The 20,403-nt window shown below is 49.7% G+C and overlaps 1 protein-coding gene across 1 annotated transcript; it reads left to right on the top strand.

The window, feature by feature from the left end:
* The first annotated feature begins 2,249 nt into the window (after positions 1–2,249).
* LOC122393915 (ubiquitin carboxyl-terminal hydrolase 8-like) lies at positions 2,250–2,934 on the top strand. The gene has a single exon (XM_043390374.1). The coding sequence runs from the start codon at positions 2,269–2,271 to the stop codon at positions 2,932–2,934; it is 666 nt and encodes a 221-aa protein (XP_043246309.1). The 5' UTR covers positions 2,250–2,268.
* Positions 2,935–20,403: the final 17,469 nt, after the last annotated feature.

Raw genomic sequence — 20,403 nt, forward strand, 5'->3', positions numbered from 1 at the left:
AGAGGCCTGACGTCACTCCGTGTTTGGGAAACGGCACTAAAATGACGAGAATTCGGAGTGGACGTGCGACGCAGGCGAGCCGGTGGCTATGTATGTAGTAAGCAATATATGTACGTGCTTGCGTGTGCTATTTTTAACATCTGGCTGTCACACAGTTACTTTGTCACACAGTTTATTTTGTCTTTGGTAAAATGCATCGACGATACCGTCCATCAATCACTACATCTATCACCTTTGCATTAGTTTACAGCCATTGCAAACGTTATGAATATCGAACAATGGTCAGTGGCTCGTCTTCTTGTAAAGCTGCGCATCTGTTATCTGCCCAGCTATGCAATGACAGCAATCGGCACAGCTGCCGGTGCTCGCACAGGCGAAACAGCTTCCGTTGTCAGATAGGTGCACTGTCAGCAAGTGGGTTACCGACTGAAGAGCTTTGGTGGCCGATCGGTGCACCATAACGCCGTGATGGAAAAATCCTCCCCGAGGCGGCGGCTTCATTCAGGCTCTCAGCGCCACTTAGCAACAGCGTCGGCTGGTGAGCTCTGTTTTGATAGTGTTTATAATACACCCACAATAGCTTCGTGGCACGCTGCACTGGTCCCGAGTATCGGAGTTTATGACAGTGTCACACCTCCCCTGCAGAGAGAAATCTTGAAATGCCTTGTCACTTTCGTGAAGGTCAGTTTCATTGAAGTTCACAGGTTGTTCGTCCTAGGTAGGTACTGATATCAGTTCCTCCGGATTTCGGATGCAACGATCAGAATTCCGCTGCCAGATATCAGCGATTCAAATATGTAATAAAATTCACGCAATATGTCTAAATAATCGGTAAATCAGCTCACCTGCTGCACAGCAGTAAAACGTAGGCACCTGTTTTGATCCATAAGTATGTATGAAACCTGGAGCCTTATTTGGTCTAATGTGGTAAATGAGCGATTGAGAATACTCAACGCTGCCATCACAGGTAGGAATTTCGAGAGCCCTGTCGTGCAATGCATTAGGTAGTTTGTACCTTTTGACCCATATGTAGGTACCGCCGCTGTTTCTCAGTGAGCTCCGTCCCGACCTGCGGAACATATTGCATGAACGTGTTGTGAGCAAGGCCGTGTCTGGCACCCAGCTACACAAAAAACACTTATTGACTCAAGGAATGCAAGCGGAAGTCTCGTGCCCCAGTACCGGAGAGTTGAGCCGTTTCAAAGGTTCGGTATGCTTGCAATGCAACTGAGCATTAAACCTGCATTTTCTTGGGGCATTCAATGTTGTATTTTTGAGATACTATGTAGTGCTTTAAAAACAATGTTGTTGGTTGATATGCCGTCGGAGCACATGCTACTTGACTTTGGACAGATAACTGGAGCACTTGACTGATGAAAAGTGTCGAGTTGGGCGTTTCGTAGAACTGTGGCCGCGGCGTGATAGTCACCCAATTATATGGTACACATTGAGAAAGCCTGGTGTCGCTCCCTCCCTGATGTAACCGGCTACACAAAGTGGAGACAACCGTCTTACTTTGGTGCAAACCACTTCAGTCCAGTGATAGCCGCCTCATACCGGTACAAACCGCTACAATCTGGACTGAGACTGACAGTGACTTATCTGAAATGTTTTGCAGATTGATCACTCTTCTTCCATTCTCTTCTTCTTATCCGCTCACGGCTCAACAGTCATCGCGGAAGAATCCAGATGAGAGAGGTGTTGCCATCCCCGAGAGAAGTGCCTGGATATTCCAGCACGTGTGGTCACAGCGGGGAATATCGACAGCGTATCCAAGATAACAACTGAACGGGGACTGTCCGGATATCCCAGCCAAATCCCAGCATACTCCGGTTCTACATGCAGCTTTCACAAAAACTCATGTTCAGATAGCATCTGCTGTCGAGACAGAAGTGCACAAAACAGCTGGTTCGCCCAGCGCCGTGCCTCAGTTGCAGGCGCCCGAGTCAGGAGGTCCTGGGGAGACCTCGGTCGGACTGGCGCACTGGCCTGCTGGGCTCATAGGGCGCTCGAGATTGACTTACACCACTCACGTATTCCGCAAACGGGCCCCGTCAGAAACGTTTGTGGAACGTGCCGGCCGTCTACGCTGATACGGGAATGCGGTTGGTTGGTCACTGGTCAGTTAGCTTTATACCGTGACCAACTAAGATAGCTTTCCAATCGCCTTTTTACGTAATTTATCCGGCGCAGCAGGACGCACACGAGTTCCTCCTATGCCTCTTGAACTCTTTGCACGAGGAGCTGACCGACGTATCCCGAAAACAAATGCTCAGAGAGCAGGGTAATGACGGTGTCCCAGACTCCCGTGCCATCAAGCTCCTCCAGGACGACTCCCAGAGCAGCAGCCAGTCTCCGATCTCGAACCTGTTCGGGGGCCAGTACAAGTCCACGCTGCGCTGCGTCAGCTGCGGGAACCAGTCGGCGAAGTTTGAGGCATTTTCACACCTCTCCGTGCCGATGCCTGCCAGGGCCAGTCAGTGCTCGCTCCACGAGTGCATCCAGCTTTTTGTGGAGGGCGACACAATCAGCGGCTGGACTTGCCCGGAGTGTCAAAGCAGCGACGGGGCCACCAAGCGGCTTGACATCCGGCGTCTTCCACCAGTACTGATCATCCACATACAGCGCTTCTACAACGACGGCGCGTGGAAGAAGAATCAGTCCAGCGTCCTGTTTCCGCTAAAAAACCTGGACATGTCACCGCATTTGGCTACCGAGGATGCGCACCAACAGCACCACAGGTATCACCTGTGCGGTGTGGTGAACCATTACGGTTCCATGGACAGTGGCCACTACACAGCCTTCTGCCGCGCACCCAATACGGACAGATGGCACAAGTACGACGACCATCAGGTGCACGAACTGAGCGGGGGGAGCGTGCAAAGCTCGGCCGGATACTTGCTGTTTTACTCGGCCACCGACCAGCGGCTGTAGGCTCTGCCACTTCCGCCCGTAGCCGAGCGAACGTTCAGTTCGTCCTCCATTCTTGAGGACACTGTGAGTTTGTAACGTGACTGCAATGATTATGTTATGAAAATATATTTGTGTGAACTTTAAAAAAAAAAAAATATCCGGTTAAACTTCCCAATAAACTAATGATGATAGTTTCATCAACTTCTGTGTGTTATATGCAGATGCCACCAGTCACTGGACTGTAATCGCCACGCCCCGTGTGGATTGTCCATGAAGGTAATACAATACAATACAATACAGTCCCACACGCAAAAACACACATGGCCAGGGCAGCGACTCGGGCCGGCGTCGACAGTAGCCGTTAGAAGCCGAGGAGCCGCCGCGGCGGTCCCACACTCCCGGATTACCTCTCTGAGAAGGTGCCACACTCCTATCATCCTCTCATCGACGGACGTTGGGCGCCGGCGGCGGGCGGGGCCCTCCAACTGTCCACTTCTGACGGCGCCGACGGGCGACGACGCGGCGGCCGCTTCTGCGAACAATTAGCTCGTGGACGCGGCCGGTTGTCGGCGTGTATGCATGTCTCTGGCGATCAAAGGCGGTGGGATGACAGCTGTGGCGTCGGTCGCTCATAAAGCGTCAATCAGAGGACTATGGGTGGTCGGTGCCATAGTCGGTGCTATATGGCTGGTCTTCGAACGGCGGCGGACTGAGGCTGTCGGCCGTGCACAGTGATGCAAATGGGGTTCACGAGTGGCCATAAATACGAAAAAGGCCCAAAATTCAAGTTCATTTAATCGAATAAATCGTAATATGGTCAGTCAGGCAAATGTTTGGGGTGTCTGAAAAAGTATGATTTTAATGTTTTTGTCAAATCCGGCCTCGTGTAGGATTGTCAGAAGTCAGACATTTTCGATGTCGTAAAATGACTGTCAGATACTTGAAATTCAAGTGCCGCTAGCGTGCGTTCATGTCATGCAAACTGCAAAAATTATACATGAAAATGATCCCCGAAACCTGCTGCTTCTAATGCCACGTCATAAAAACCCGTATCTATTTTGGTTCGGCGGTGAGCTAACTATTTGTAATCATGTTGCAACCGCAGTTTTTTACCAAAAATATTTGCTTTCAATTCACCTACAGCACTTCATACAGTGTGTGCCCGTTAGTGCACCATATCATAGCATTTCCTAATCATTTCTGAGTCGCATCGTGAAAGAATGAAGGCGCTAGCACAGGGCTGACCGGCGCTACAGAAGTTTTCGTCCGGCACAGTCGGGTGCCGCGGCGCGCGGCCGCGCCGCCCGAACGCCGCGCGGCGGCACCCACCCGCCCACTGCGCGCCCACTGCGGCACCAGACCACCCGGACAAAAAGCTCTGTAGCGCCGGTCAGCCCTGTGCTAGCGCCTTAATTCTTTCACGATGCGACTCAGAAATGATTAGGGAAGGCTATGGTATGGTGGACTAATGGGCACACACTGTGTTAAGTGCTGTAGGTGAAACGAAAGCATTTTTTACTTAGTAAAAAACTGCGATTGCAACATGATGATAAATAGTCAGATTACCGCCAAAGCGAATGAGCTACGGCTTTTTGTAACCCGGCATTAGAAGGAGAAGGCTTTGGGGATCATTTCCATGCATAATTTTTTCAATTTGTACGAAATGACCGCAAACCAGCGGCGTTTGAACTTGCGAGTGTCTGACCGTCATTTTACGACCTAGAAAATGTCACGACTTCTGACGATTATACACGAGGCCGGTTTTGACAAAAACATGAAAACCATGTGATTTCAGATGCCCCAAACATTTGTCTACTCGGCCATATCGCAATTAACTCGATTTGGTAAACTTGACTTTTGGGTATTTATGGCCACTCGTGAACCCCATTTGCATCACTGTGCCGTGGTAGCGGTGCTGGTGGATGGCGATGTCGGATTGACTGATGGTAAAGATAGGAGATAGGATGGTCAATCATAAGATCATAGGCTCCACCGTCGAGATTCCTGTCTGTCTTGTGTCCAACGGAATAAACCGTAGCTGCTAATCCTTTCAGGGAGAAAGGGCCCGGCTTGACCGCGCCAAGTACCTCCTCATCATGCATTCTCTTCTGTTGGTCCCGTCTCTCGGGGTGGACTCGGGCCGTGAGAGCAGCGTGGCCGTGACCTCGCGTCACCGTGTTGTGACAGTGACGTCATGTCGGGGTGTTGTGACAGTGACGTGACTGGGTTGTGACAGTGACGTGACAGGGTGACATCTCAGGGGTGGCCGCCCGTCTCTGGCCACCGCGCATTTCCGCTGGACCCTGCTCGTGGGCTCGACTGTTTGGATTTGCCTAGGTCACGTGCACCGTAGGTATTTCCTGCATGTGTATTGACTGAGCAGTCAATACACATGCACGCGACACAGCACTGTGTCGCGCTTTGTGGTCAGAGGTGTGTGTATGCTGTCTGTTCAAATTCAGGAGATGGCACTTTGTGGTCATGGACTGGACACACATTGACGATGTGAGACAGAGAAACGCTTTCGATGTTTTATTAGAAACTGAAGGTGTTCTGGGAAGTTTCGCTGCTCTGCTGCGGGCTGTCTTGGAAAACGGTGCTCTGAGCTTCGAATACATTCAACTAAGTCTGCCTGCACCAACGGCCTCTCCCTTGTTTACGGTGTTTTCGATAGGATAATCCTAGAGAGACAAAGTGCCTTGGCCATTGCAGAGATTATCCATACATTATCCACCATTACAGGCTGTCAGTTATTATCAATGCACCTATACATAGGCAGCTAAGCTGTCTTGTGCAAAAATATACCAAACACCAAAACCACCGCTGGATGTTCATTCTATAATTCCTAGGGAAATTGAATGTCACATGAATGTCAAATGAATGGCATGTTTTAGGTACAAACCCGAAAATGTGATTTGGTCATAACACATTAACCGGTCATTCATTGGCAAAAGTGCTCGCCTCGCTGGATGTCCCTGCTATTTTGTAATATCCATGTAGTCTTTTGCAGTTCAGCGTTTGTTACTTTCATTGACAAATCGCCTCTCCTTATAAAAGCAAATGAAAAATGTCATCAAGGTATCTAAGTGGGTACCTACCTGCCTACCGACGTTTGCCTTTGTTGTCTCCATTGGGTAATCTGGTGGTCGTAATGCAGGAAAGAAAAGGAAAATATTCAGCCTAAACCAGTACAATGGCTGTGACAAAAGATTTCTAATTAGGATGACAGCAATTTGGATGTCTCCACACCCATAGCAGGCTTAGTGGATCATGGATCAAACAGTTTAGCAACCATTTTAGTAAGGCGGACCAGATGATTCCCTAAACCTAACTTTAATGTCCCATTCGTTTTTTTTTTCTCCAAAATACGAGCAAATCTCGCGTATGCTTCCGGTTCCACCCACACCCTCTCTTCACTGCCTGAGCCACTCACCCGTCCCTCACACCCCTCCCCCTCCCCCGGGGACGTGCGCAATGGTCGGTCACGTGCCCTTGCCCCCCCCCCCTGTAACGTCACAGCCGAGTATATCGCTCGGAACGGGAGCGCCTCGGCAGCCGCGACGATCGACACGGTGCAGAGGGCACATTCTCTGAATCGCCGCCTATCGGGTGGGTCGGCAGAGAGCGCATTGAGCCCGCCCGACAGCCCTGTCGTCGTCACGCCGAGCACAGGAGGAGGTGCAACGTGCCAGACCCCTGGCGTCACGGGACGGACTAGTCGCGTGCCCAGTCAGGAGGCATTGGGGGAAGAGGCGTTCTGAAGTGGGACTCCTGGCCGATTGAAGCGTTCGGAAGCAGTGGATTGATGTTTGCCGATCACTTGACCTATCGCATGCAAGTCTGTGTGCTTACCTGGAAGGTGGACAAGTTCGCCTAGATCAAACAACCTCGGCCGCTAGTCCAACCAGCTATCTTGCTTAAAATGACTCGCTTTTTCTTGAGCGGGTACGATAAGTCGTGCTTGCCAGTACGCATGACAACTGTGACGTGAAGTTCGTAGACTGTGTTCTATTAATACCACGGCTCTATCGGTTTGCAATTCCAGAAACTGCAGCCTATACGACTGGTGCTAAACCATGCCACACTCGGTAACACCTCCGCATTCTCGTGAAGTACGTCACCTGCATGGCGATGTAGGTTGCAATCGAACTTCTCACTCCGTCCCCCCTCTCCCTCCCCAAATGCTCCAGCTACTGCCGCCCGGTACCCGCCGTTCCCCGTGCCCGTAACACGGTTGACCATGTCGCGATACGAGCAGATCCGGCATGGTGAACCAACAGAGGTGACAGGGACCCACCCGGGGCGTGACGACCAAATCCGTCACCGCACACACACAGCGTGACAGGTATACGGCGCTAAATTCGGCCCCTATCGAAAGGCTTGACTCAAGATTAGCTTGACTGGTATCGGAGCAGCTATTTACGCATACAACGTTCACGGGAAAATCCCGGCCAACACCCCCACCGTGGCCTATCGCAACAGGGCAATTGGCAGCAGTTTACATATGCAATAGGGTGCGACAGGAAGGGTGCAATGCAGCGCATGTGTGTATTTTTCTTCTTTGACGAATTAAAATAGCGGACAGTGTGAACTGAACTATCCGCCATTTCTGCTCCTTTAAAGCGTTGTTCGTCGCCCTTTAATGCTATTGCTTATATGTTCACATTCCCAGATAAGATTGGAAAGTAATAATATTCCTGTCATTGAAATTAGGCCACAGCACTTGTCACTCGCTCCCCAACACTTCAACACCGTTTGCCACTTTTCATCTCTAGATTAAGTCCCACAACGACCGTCTTTGTCACAAGAATATTGTTTATACCGCGTCATCACACACCTGATTGCACGAGAGACAGAGCGGCAGTAAGTTAGTCGCTCCGATGAGTGTCAAGGTCACACCACGGGTCCCTCGCGCCGTCCGACGCCGGCGACCAATCACAGGCCAGGGATAGACTGACCCAACCTGGGTCATTGCGCACCCCGCTCGCGACCAGCGCTTCCCTCGGTGGAAGTGGCCGGTGCTTGCCGTTTAAGTACTTGTTCAACGGTTTGAACCTCCTGTTTTTTTTTTCGCGAAAAGCCACGGTCAGGATATTTAATCGATCAAATATTTGATGTTCATAAGGATGTCTGGATGGTTTATATGTTCAATAAAAACTTCTTTTAAGATGACATGCACGTTAAAAAACTACAAACCCAGGAAGATGCGTCAAATCTTGCCACGCTTGAAATGAAGCAACGTTCAGCCTTTTCCCGTTAACTCGGGTCGCCCTGTGAAGGTCATACTGCAGGCCCGTTAGTCTTCTGTGACATCACTGCCCGGTGTTGCCAGTCCTCACAAGGCCACTCGGTATCTGCGTCCCGGCGGCGGACACAAGCGGTTCACAGTGCAGGATATCCGGCCGACTTTGGCCCCGTGCTGCCGTGTCGGGAACAGAGGCCTCGTTGACGGGTCCGAGACGTGACACGGAACGAGTGCTGGTTAACGGAGCGACGCTGCTGCCGCCCGGTATGTCGGCGCTACGAATGGTCGGGTCACGGCGTGGTGTCCAGTCGGGTCACGGACGGGTCACGGCGCGATGAACGGTCGGGTCAGGGCATGGAATCTGGTCAGGTCACGGTGTGAGCCTGGCTGGATCACGGCCTGGAGTGTGATCAGGTCATTGTGCTGACCACCCGGACGGGTCATTGTGCTGATCACCCGGACGGGTCACAAACCAAAGCATCGGAGGACTACGGGTTCGGCTATTTACGGGTCACGGTTGAACCGTGACCTAGGTCACGATCGTGTCAGGACAGCACCCCGTGAGAGCGTCCCACATCGGTGTAGTCTCTGCGTAGCCACTGTTGTCGATGCACACACACAGATGATAACCTGAGGTTTATAATCAGTGGTGCCATGCGATCCATGCCGCGCTGCTTACCATTACACACTGAATCATGAGACAAACGTTGTAGACGGCCAGCCTGCCTTGCCCTCGTCTCACTATGGAGGACAGACTTCAGAACGCAGTGCCGTCTTACATGTCTGCACATGAGAGAGGCAGCAGTACCGACAGCTCGATCATATAGTTTGCCGAAAATCGCTGCAAAGATCTTTGAAGATGTGAGTATCGTTGAAAATGTCTGACCTCAACCGCAGCGATCCCAACACATTGGTGCTTAACTCAATGTGCGTATCTATAATTTGACATGTTTTCAACTCCATTTGACATGTATTTATAGGGCCAAGTCTGTCAACCACGAATCAGACAAAAGTAATTCAGACGAAGGTGATTTTATAGTGTGTTAAAAAGTAACATTTTTAATTAAACTACAACAATAACTACAACCCATTTAATTTACAATACTATGACTGGCCGTAGATGAATTAATTAATCCGATAAATTGAGACGCAAAGTGCGCGCATCAATTGAATTTCGATGAATAATTCATAGTCGGGTTTCCCGCATTGAGGGTTCCTTCAAGTGGTAGGAGCAGAGTCATCATGAGCAAGAACATCGGGCATTAACAAATCGTCACGCCAAGTCTGCCGTAACTAATTTCATGTGATGTATCGAAAGTCTCGCTCAACGCGTTTCCACACGGCTCTATCGTCTGGGTTTTCCAAGAGATGCTGGTAAACTCTGTCACTCCAGCAAAGCCAAGCCTGAAAAATGGCCTTGTTTTCACTAAAAATTAACGAAGTCATTCTCAAACACGGATCGATCTATTGGAAAGTCCAATCCAATGCTGCAAGCGGCAGGAACTACTGTTGCAACAAATGAGACTCGATAAAAGTCTCCTTTCACCAGAAATGTGGCTAGTTAGGTACCAATGTGATGTGACCTTGCGTTTATTCTAATCTCGTGGAGTTCAGTCCCGTTGGAAGGATGCATATTGCATAAATATATGCAATCCAAATGCAATTGAGCTCACGAGTACATACCTACCTTCACCCTGGACACGACCAAACATATACGTATTCGACAAGATCGATAGATACTTGCCAGGTAAAGTGTCGCAAGGTGACGATGATGTACGCGTAAGAACATAGTTTGGTTGGTCAGTGTGTAAGTATTTTAGCTTTTTTTATCGGCACTTTGTAGTGACAGCTGTCTTATAAGTGCTGACATGTTATAAAAATAGATCAGACGGTTGATACACACATGATTGAAGACCCCACTGACAGCACATCATATTTAAAGTGGTCGTATCATAGCAGGATTCTTTGTTTGACGAAATACAGAAGGTATTGACTGTGATATACGGTCATCAGATATCGAGTGCGTATCGTCACAGCGTTCTCATTCAATGCATGTTTTGTTCATGCATCAGTGGTGGTCTCGGCCGATTGGAATGCACTCGTATAGCGGTGTACAGCCGACCCTTAGACCTCCAGAAGGATTATATACTTCCTGCTATTACAAAGCGCATATTTGAAACACCATGCTTCTGATGTCACATTATCGTAGACATAGCACGACAATCTGTATCTACCCTACTCGTATTTCCGTTACCAGAACTTGCCAAGGCTACATCCTAAAACAGACAAAAAGACAGAAAACGCGACATCACATATTTGCAAAGAATTACCAGTCCGTTGGTTGTTGCCTTTGAAAAAAAATGCAGGACAGTGGACGATCACCGGGTTTGAGCTCAAAATTAGCCGTCCCGTGTGGGTTTTACGCCTGTTCGAACTGACAGTCGACGACGCGCGAAAACAGCGCGGGGGGGAAAGTCGAGTGGAGCCTTTCCGGCGCGGGGCGCCGATTACCGGTCATTATTGGTCGGGAAGTGGTCGGGGTGGCGGCTCGGTCCGACTGCACAGAGGCGCCGACAGACAGGGAGGGGTCGAGAGGGACCACCCGGACAGATGTGCGCTACAGTGCTGGGGAGAGGGGGCGGTGCAGTCCAAGGCTCTGGGCTAGCTCCAGGCTTCTAGATGGAGCGTTGTATCGTACTTTGTCAGTTTGTAGCGAAGTATGTGAATAAGATGAAATATTGAAAATACATATGTAAGCATATGTAAAATACAATAAATATATTGAAATGTGTATGTAAAAACTAAAAAGCACACCTTTCTCTACAGCGAGGGTCGCTTTTCGGCTTAAGTTGTACAGAAATGATTAATGATGTGTCTGAAATGTAGCTGCCTGAGGCAGCTACATTTCAGACACAGCCTGCCTGCCATTTAGAATCATGAGGCAAATTGGGGTAAATGTGCAGATGTTATTTCTGCATTTTTTTATATTTTGCGTTCTGATGTCTATCAACGTCATAGAAAAATTCACTGCACCATTATACCATGAAAAAAGGGCAGCCCACTCCTGCCGATGTCGGACCGTAGCTTCCGGCGGCGTAGTTTACAGACACTATATCACAACTGACAGCACTCTGTTGTGTAACAGAGGTTAGGTGCTTCCCTGTTGTTCGTGTTACATGACTGTGTACATATTTGACATATTGACTGTGTATACAATGTTCTCCCTTCTCTTGGTTGTGATGCTTCTTCTACGATTGGAGGCCGAACAGTGGGCCAATATCAACACTCGTGGGTGGCTGACCCGCTACTTCGGCGCATCACTGCGCGGCACAACTCCAGTCGCCGAGCCTCGGACGCTGCGCGGATCGAGAGGACGGACTTCGGACCGGAGGCAGGTCTTTAAACAACTCTCCGACGGCGTCCAACGGTCTCCGACCCGCTCACGAGGGGCGTCCGACCAACGCCAGAGCGCTGAGAGTGTCCGTCCACCGCCCAAGTGTCGAGTAAGGGACGAGGGTGCCCGATCACTCCCGGAGTGTCATGTGCGGGAACCGAGGCTGATGCTTGACGTGGAGGCCGCCCTGCGGCGCAACGGGAGTCACATACAGTTGCGGTGCCTGTTCTGCCGACTGGTGATTCGAATAACTGCGTGTTGCACATCGCTGTTTATCAGATAAACCAGTGCAGTGAATCTGTGTGATCAACCGTGGAAGCAGATCTGCACAGCGCGGTGACAGCAAGGCTGCAAACCGGCCAGCGTGCCAGCTCTCGCCGTATCGCACCGGTCTGGTTCAGTTATCGTTCCCCGTGCTTTTCACGGCCACGCCGGCCGGGGGGCACTCGTCGGTCGTCACAACACGCCCATCGAGAGGGCCCGACGATCGGCGGCGCCGGCCCGCTCAAAGGCAGCCAGTCGCTCCGACGCCGCCGTCGAGACCGACGATCCTTTCCGTCGAGACCGACGACCCTCGCTGGAGACTGGCCGGCGCCGGCGGCGGGTCAGGGCGGCGGGCCGGTGACCTGGCGGACGGCCGGTGGTGACACCGCCCCTCCAAATTTGGTGGTGTTTGGCTGATGGTGGTGTGAACTCTGAGCTACTCACCAGTGAATCACAGTGTGTTAGGCGGCTCTGGGACTCCGACTGTCCGGCACACCGCCCCCGATGTGAGGGAGGCGCCCCGGCAGATGGGCTGGAGATGAGGTAAGCGCTTCGACTCACCCGGATGATTGCACTTGCCTAATGCTCATTCCAGCCGGCTGAGTAAGGGATCGCCGATGTTTGTTGTTTCAGCGACACAGGCGTATGACCTATGCTTACGTGCATTCGACCCCGTGATAAAGTCCGCTCGTGTCCCCTGGCACGTCATAGAGCTGCATGACATTGGGACAAACATACTTTGCTCCGGCCCGGCCCACCGACTCGCTCGTTATCGTGTGTTTACATACATGCTGAAGGTACGTTTTGATACTCTGATGCATCGCAACTTTCCCTCCCACTGGTGGATCCAGGAAGGCGGTCTTGGACGCTGCGGGGGGCTCACCCCAAAACAGTTTCTCCAATTTCCAAAACTCCCCAGATTCCTTGCGCACTGCTGAGCAGTTAAAAAAAAAACTTTTTTTTACAAATAAAAGTCCTTTTGTTTTCTTTTTATTCTCGTAAAAAGTATGTGCCCGTATGTGCCAGTGTCCCCTACGAACCTACGAAAAATGTGAAAGTCTAGCCAGTAACCACTCAACTCAGTTCCTACCGATGCTTTCCTACCTGATGATATCGAGCCGCAGCGAGACTGAAGCAATAGCCGTTTTCACGACGGTCATCTGGTACACATCTGGTACAGATTAGGTGCAGATCTGGTCAAATCAGGTTCAGTGTGTCGCTTAGCAGCTATCAGCTAGGGTTGCACTAATTGCTTATATGCCTGCTTTGTCATATTATCAGAGCGCATCATCGATTAAAACACTGAAATAAATCCATAAAATGAAGATATTTGCTGTAAAAGAAATTAGGTGCAGATTTGTCAAATCAGGTGCATTCGCCGGATAGCCCGTCGTGAAAACGGCTATTATCTACATAATGGGTTATATTTCCCTGTATCTGGCTTTCCTTACATCCATTCGTCAATGAGTCGCTAAAAACAAAATTATTAACTCCTAAAAACTGACTGCTACGATATGTTGCAGTCCATACATTTGTTTTTAAGTTGAATTGTTGAAAGTTCTGTTGCTGAAATTGAAAATACTGTATCGCTTATTTTATCATCCATGAGTTTTAAAGGTAGTGTGCCACCTTTGAAAGATTTCCCATTTTATTTTTCCTAGGATAAGAAGCTTCTGTTTTTACCTAATATCGCAAAAAAAAAATCAAAAATGGGCCTGGAATAGTGCCTTTTTCGCCTAAAAGTTTTTCGGTTTTTAGATATGTATAACAACTGTAGTGGGCTCACCTGCAAACAGGCGTCGGGCAACAATCGCGAATGCGGCGCACTTGTGACAATAAGCAAAGGTCATTATAGTGTTACGACCATACGACGTACGGGAATGAGTTATCAGCTGTCTAATCGTAGACAACACAATGTCGAGCCTTAAACTGTAAGCCCGTATTGGTATTGTTTCTTTTATTTGGCTGTCGAACATTATTTATGGTTTGAAATATGATTTTATGTAAAATAATTGATATGAAAAAGCCGTCTTATAAGTTATGACCCCATTTCACCACACGCAAGTGGCAGAAATGACCATGATCAGCTGACGCATTTTTCTTGGCCGAAGTCAGAGCGCGCGGCCTGACGCACCACGCGTATTTGGAAATTCCGACCTCGACGAGCATCAGAAGCCACCTAACAGGCGTGTTCGAAACCGCAGGAGATGATGATGAACGGGTTTATCGAAACTTGATTGGATGAGCATATCGGTAATAGCGATTTCAGTGTGTGCATTTATTGTTCATAGTGGTGTGAAATGTGGTTGGGGTACGACCGACAACCCGTCGGGGCGAATTTCGCACTGGGGTACTCAAAATTTGAAGAATTTAAGACGTTTCCATGAGTTTTGAAGGTATGGATAAGTTCTAAAAATCCGGTTCTCCTTATCTGGGCCATTAACTCCATACGGTCCAAGAAAGCTGGCACACTACCTTTAATCATAAAGAAGGTATACTAAGTTCAAGAGTTCACGGTCATTGAAACGTGACTGGCTCTTCAGTCCCCAATTCGCGTATGTCATTGGCCGGTCCTCAGTTTACACATGTGTCATGTCCGGTGCTGAGTTTGCACATGTGTCTTGTCAGGAGCGCGGGATGCGCTGTGAACGTTTTGTTCAACAACCTAGCCGGCACCGATCGGGTCCTCATAACGGAACTACCTGACTGTTGTATACAACGAGGAAGAGTGTCACCGGCAGCCATCAACACGGCGGTGTGCATGGGCACAGTGCTGCCCGCTGCTGGCTTCGTTTGTGTGTTTGTGTGTGTGCAGTGACGGCGGAACACCTTCAATTAAGGGGAGGGGGCACTGCTGACACTTGGTCCCATTCTTTCCATGAAACACCCATAGGGCTAATGTTAAAATGCCAAAATCGAAGGGGGCACGGTGCCCCCCCCCGTTCCGCCGTCTATGTGTGTGTGTGTGTGTCTTTGTTTGTTTGTGTGTCTGTTTAGATGCGCAGCTATATTTTGTGAATACGGGTCGAAAGCTTTTCGTGACATTAGTTGAAACGTAGAAGTGATTGGTCGATAAACGAATTCACAGTTTTATCTAATTCCGAGATAAACGCACCAAAGGAGTTACGAACACACTGAAAGCCATCAGACGAACAATCGCCGTCGCTTTCTCGCCCCTTTTTCTCGTTTCTATTCCTAGTGTTTTCAACTCCGCACCGTCATGGTCGGCCTAGCCGGACTAGCGCAATATCTCAGTCGAGGTCCGCATACATTCCGTTCGGGGGTGGACCTCTGCGATCCCGTATGGATCGCAGGCCATCAGGCAGTGCTACTGAGAACCAGTTGCAGCAGACTGCTCTGGTGATCCGGCTGTTCCCATTGGGACATTAGCACGACATTGTTCGAGCATAATGTGGACCTTCATAACATGATAGCAGGTTGTCCGACTGAAATTGACGCTACATATACGGAGACCGGCGAACTATTTGCGACTCTGATTACTTTCGCCTCCAGGAATTCATTGACTGTGAGGCTGGGGCGGGGTGTCGGCGATTGAACCCTGAACTGCTTACGCCTATTGTGATGCAACCAGTTGCACCAGCTTGGTAGCGGCGTGACCTGTCAGCCGGCTGGGCCTCAGAGGGTGTGGCTGATCAATGACCGACCTCCCACCAAGTTTGACACTGGACTCATCACACGCAGTGCGCAACGGTCCACCCTTTGTGACGTCACTTGTGGAAACAGTCGACCAGCACCCTCTCTAACCGTTACCAGTGCGAGGCGACAGGCAATGGTCCTTTTGACGTCACCAGTGGAACAGCCAGTAACAGAAGTAGTGACCCGTCTTCTCTGACGCGGCACGCGCAGCCGCTGTCGCCTCGACTGACACGCGCTGACATATACGATGTGCTACAGTGCCATAGATTGACATACAGTGACGCATGGCGTAGAAATTCATCAGCGTCGTGGAAACTCGATGCATGAGTGAGAATTCTGGAATGGTAATTTTACCTGGCGCCGACTGTAATATTGTCAGACTACCATCTAAGTACTTACATCGGTGTGACGCTGAATGGATCAGTGAACCCTGCTCTGTGGCCAAAAGTGAGCGAAAGACCATCTATGGTGTGAGAATGGACATTTTGAACTCAGATTTGAGATTGCAGAATCTGCACTTTGCAGGCTGATCACTGACGAGGCCCGACCGCCGAGCGCTGGGGATTGCCCGCGACTTCGGAGGACCCATTTTCGGTCCCGACTTTGAAAGTCGGCTCAATTCATCGTCCTGTAGCTTCTATGGTCTGCTGACGTTCCTTTCTCAGAGACGAGTGACGCACGCGATAGAGCTAGAAGCTACCCTGCAGCCCGCCGCCGTCACCGTCAGGGCTTCTAAGCTCACTCACCGCCGCCGTCGGCGCTTCTGTCAGGCCGCCCGCGATAGCGAACCCCGGGGGTCGGGGCAGGTCGCAGTCGTTCCCACGCGGGTAGCGCCGCGGCGCGATTGTTCCGATGCGATTACCGGCGCTGGATTAAGTGCGTAAGATCTGGTGGTGCCGCCTGTCAGAGCTACTGAAGATAGCGTGTGTCGGCCGACCGAGCCCAAAAGGAGGCCCGTATCGGGGGTTAGAATTTATTCATGTCTTCACGCCGTGGAAATCTACTTGGTAATAGCAGAAATCCACTTACAGGATGTTCTATCAGAGCTGCCCACGAATAAAGATGTGGCTTATTATGTGTGCTTAAGTTATGCCGTGAGGATGGCAAAGGGGATCGGATATGGATCATATAGCTTGTTGTAAAAAAATCGAGAAGGATGTCTCATTTGCCGTGCATGGTCTTAGGGGTACCGCTATGCTCAGGCATACATTTTTCTATGTTCTTATTAGGTTGAGAGTTCTAATGAAGAATGAAAAGCCACTGTCGTGGAAAAATGACGTGGTTTAATTGTAAACCACGACAGCATCTGTTGTTTCATCTACACATGCTCATCCAATATGTATTGCAGTTATCTATTTATCCGATGTGGTTGTTGGGATGTCTATGCAGTCTTTTTTGTTTTGGTCGTTAACCAGTTGTTAGTTAAAACTATGACGCAATTACATGAAGAGGACGCCTTGTCAGCAAAGTTTAGAAAATATAAAAATGCCAACTGCGCTGTTCAGACCTGAACAGTTCTGGATATTTCAAGTGGTTATAGTTCTTTTAAGTGTAGGTATGAGTTAATTCTTCCTTTGCACTCGCCGCTTTTCTTATTAAATGATAAACCATTTGATGAGCACATTACCTTAAACAGACCCACCAGGGATCAGTCACAACATTAACACAACAAAGTCTTACACAACGCCGCCGATCCATCCATCTACCCATAAATCGCATCGGCGAAACCATCCATCACGGCCCTTGTCAATTACGTTTGTCCGGTTTTTCCCTGTCGGGCGGCGGCCTGTCTCGGCGCTGGTGCTCTCGTCTTTGCAGCTAAATCTGCCGCCCACCCTGCCCGCTCGGCTGGAGTCCCCGTGTCTTCACTGCACTCCACCAATCACTGTATCATCCCTGACATCGCTGTGAGGCGACCTACTCCACAAGGACTAACCGAGTGACGGGCGAACCCGCCGACCTTCTGAGCGGCGCCGAGCCGAGCCGAGCTGCTTGGCGACTCTCCCAGTAACAGCGCACCCGTTAGCCCGCGCCCGGCTGGGGGTCCTGGATTTCCACGCCCTGCTGGGGGGGGGGGGTGTTTGAACACCCCCCCTTCTAACTCGGCTCCTGGGCCACGTAGCGATACGCGGAAGGCGGCGTTCGAAAGAGCGTCAAAAATAATGAGGAAATCACTTCGGTCAATTTTTTGGTCAGGTCAAAGGTCAGGTCACCAGAGGTCATTGAAGGCAAATTTTCGCCGATTTCCAGGTCGAATGTCGAAAATTTCCAAGAAGCCAACGCATAACTCGGGAACCAATAGAGCTACAGCGCCGCGGAAAAGCGCATTCGATAGCCCTATTAACGCCCTTTCTGAGTAATTTTCTCAGATTTGACCTAAGGTCAACGGTTTTGCCTGCAGGGGGCAAAAACTGCAAAAATAGCCGATTTTTTCGGAAACAGTTTTTCTGCAATAACTTTTGACCCAAGCATTGTACGAGCTTACTTTTACCGGCATCGTGTTCCTCTCGTCAAGACGCATCGAACGAACTATAATTTGACCTTGAAAGGTCAACTTGAAAATTTGATCTCAGGTCAAGGTCATGACCTGACCGGAAAGGGTCATGTTGCATATCAGTCGATCCGTATCGTCGAGCTGAACACATCTAAGGCGTTTTCATCGCTCTAGCATGCCTCTATCAAAAGTTATTTGCGAAAAACTGTTAGATACCATTCGTGACCTAAGATGACCTCAGGGCATAAACAGGGGTCACAGACACCATTTTCATGTTCAGTGTGTCTAAACCACTTGTAATTCAGTGTTTGGGAGTGTTTATAATGTCTTTCGTCCAAAACAGGCGCATTTCAATTTTCTCCCATTGACTTATAATGGTCAGGTCGCAAAATTGACCTGACCTTAGGTCATCGATATCAAAAATCTGAGATATACATTTTGTACATGCTAATGCTCTTAGCAATCGCTGAAAGTTTCAAAGCGATCGGTCACTCGGTGTAGCTATGACAGACATTGAAACTTTTTATGAGGTGAGGTCACTTCGAGTGACCTGGTGACCTGACCTTGAATGACCTTGGTCTGAAATTTTCACAACATGTGTAGAATTGATGTATGATAAGGTGTACCAAAAACGGCGGCGCTCCGCGCCGCCGTTTTTGAGATATTCGCGAAAAACCACAGGGGGGGGGGTGTTCAAACACCCCCCCCCCCCAGCAGGGCGCGGGTTAATAACCCCGCGGCCGCCAGTGAGACGGCGTTATTTCTCCGGGTGCCATTTGATATTCGGATGTGCTCATGGCTGACAAATGATGTGCTGATCACGCGCGGTCCACGGGACCGGGGGTGGGCGACGCGTGCCCGGACAGTCAGCTCGAGCCGCGCCGACAGCCCGCGGAGAGCGCCGCAGTCGGATACCAGCCGCATATTCAGAGAGCTTACTGGGGATGGTGGCGGCTTACAACGGTCTCACTGAGTCCAGGGGAACTCTCAGTAGACTTATTAGGGTAGTTGATAGCCGTAAGTGGCTTCACGGAAACAGGATGAGGCCCAGAACAATGAAGATTGATCAGACTTCAGAGCCCCCTAAGGAATGAGGATTGAGGATATGAACTCGTTCATAATGTAGGAGCCGGATCTTGCACCTGGCAAACACTGCTCCGGGCTATCTGACCCGGCCGGCCGCCGAGTTCGGACCGTGTGGACGCCGTGACCTGAGCACGGGTCATGGGGGCCGCGGCATCACTCGGCCCCCGCCCACCTGGCGCTAAAGCCGCGCCGTGGCAATCACGACGCATTGCCGGCCGGTCAGCGGCGTTGATGGCGCATTCTCAGCCGGTCGGCGGCGCGCAGACAATGGTGGCGCGGGTGGCATCGCGGCGCGGTCATGGGGTCCGTGAGGGGCTCCGCCGCAGCTCCCGCCCACGCAGCCGTTGGTTTAATTGGCTGATATCACGGATCTGATCGACGGATCACGGATACCACGGAATGGCCTATGTGCTTACAGTCGCTCAGGTGGGATGCGAAGGGATAGACCACGCGGAAACTCGGGGCTCGAATATCTGAGCACTTGATATTGTTGGTGACGAGGTCATCAAAATGCTGTTCATTCGTTTGCTGTTACCTACCTGAAAACTTTTTTTTTGGTCCTTATCTGTTTTATGTTCGTTATTGAAAAATTTTGATAGGTGTTGGTGTACATAAGTTGTTCCTGACTTACATCTTCAATAACGTTTCAATGCCCGTATCTTAGTAAGTTCGCCTTTTATGTGGGCATTTTAAATTAATATTTTAACAAAAATTATTTTAGCGTAAACCAACTACCTATTTGTACCTATTTTAGCTTGATTGCTGTTTTGAGTTTATTGTTTTGGCGTAAACTGTTATCTCCATTTATTCTTAAATAGGGGAGAGTGGGGCAAAGCGGCCACCCTAACGCTTCTCACGATGCCAACGCTTGATTTTTAAACTCGGAAAGATTCTTTCTATACCAATGTGATCCCTATTAAGTTGCCTTTTATTTCAACTGCGTTTTATTTCCAGAGGCGTTCACATATGGAAGATATTGACAAAACTTTAAACCTATGCATATTGGCCACTTTGCCCCATACCCTGGGGCAAAGCGGCCACCGGTGTCTTCTCAAGTCCCGATATGAGAAACAAAATAGTTGCCTCGTGTACGACTAGGGTATTTGATGGTGACAAGATTAAGCGAGGATGGATGTTTACTTTATCATCTTCCACCTGTAGGTAAACAAAGAAAGGATTTTCTTGAAAAAAGAACATTTAATTGCATTATTTGGTAACTCATGCAACTGAAAAGTGGCCAAGATGAATGCATGACGACACATTTGAATGTAAATAATGTTTTTTATCCAGATGGAAACAACTTATGGCCAATTGGGGGGGTGGCCACTTTGCCCCGGCCACTTTGCCCCG

The sequence above is a fragment of the Amphibalanus amphitrite genome, unplaced genomic scaffold (assembly GCF_019059575.1).
Source record: "Amphibalanus amphitrite isolate SeventyFive unplaced genomic scaffold, NRLGWU_Aamphi_draft 000562F_arrow, whole genome shotgun sequence".
NCBI lineage: Eukaryota > Metazoa > Arthropoda > Thecostraca > Balanomorpha > Balanidae > Amphibalanus > Amphibalanus amphitrite.

What these genes read in the sequence shown, in the direction of transcription:
- LOC122393915 (XM_043390374.1), top strand. Translation starts at nt 2,269, where the DNA reads ATGCTCAGAGAGCAGGGTAATGACGGTGTCCCAGACTCCCGTGCCATC.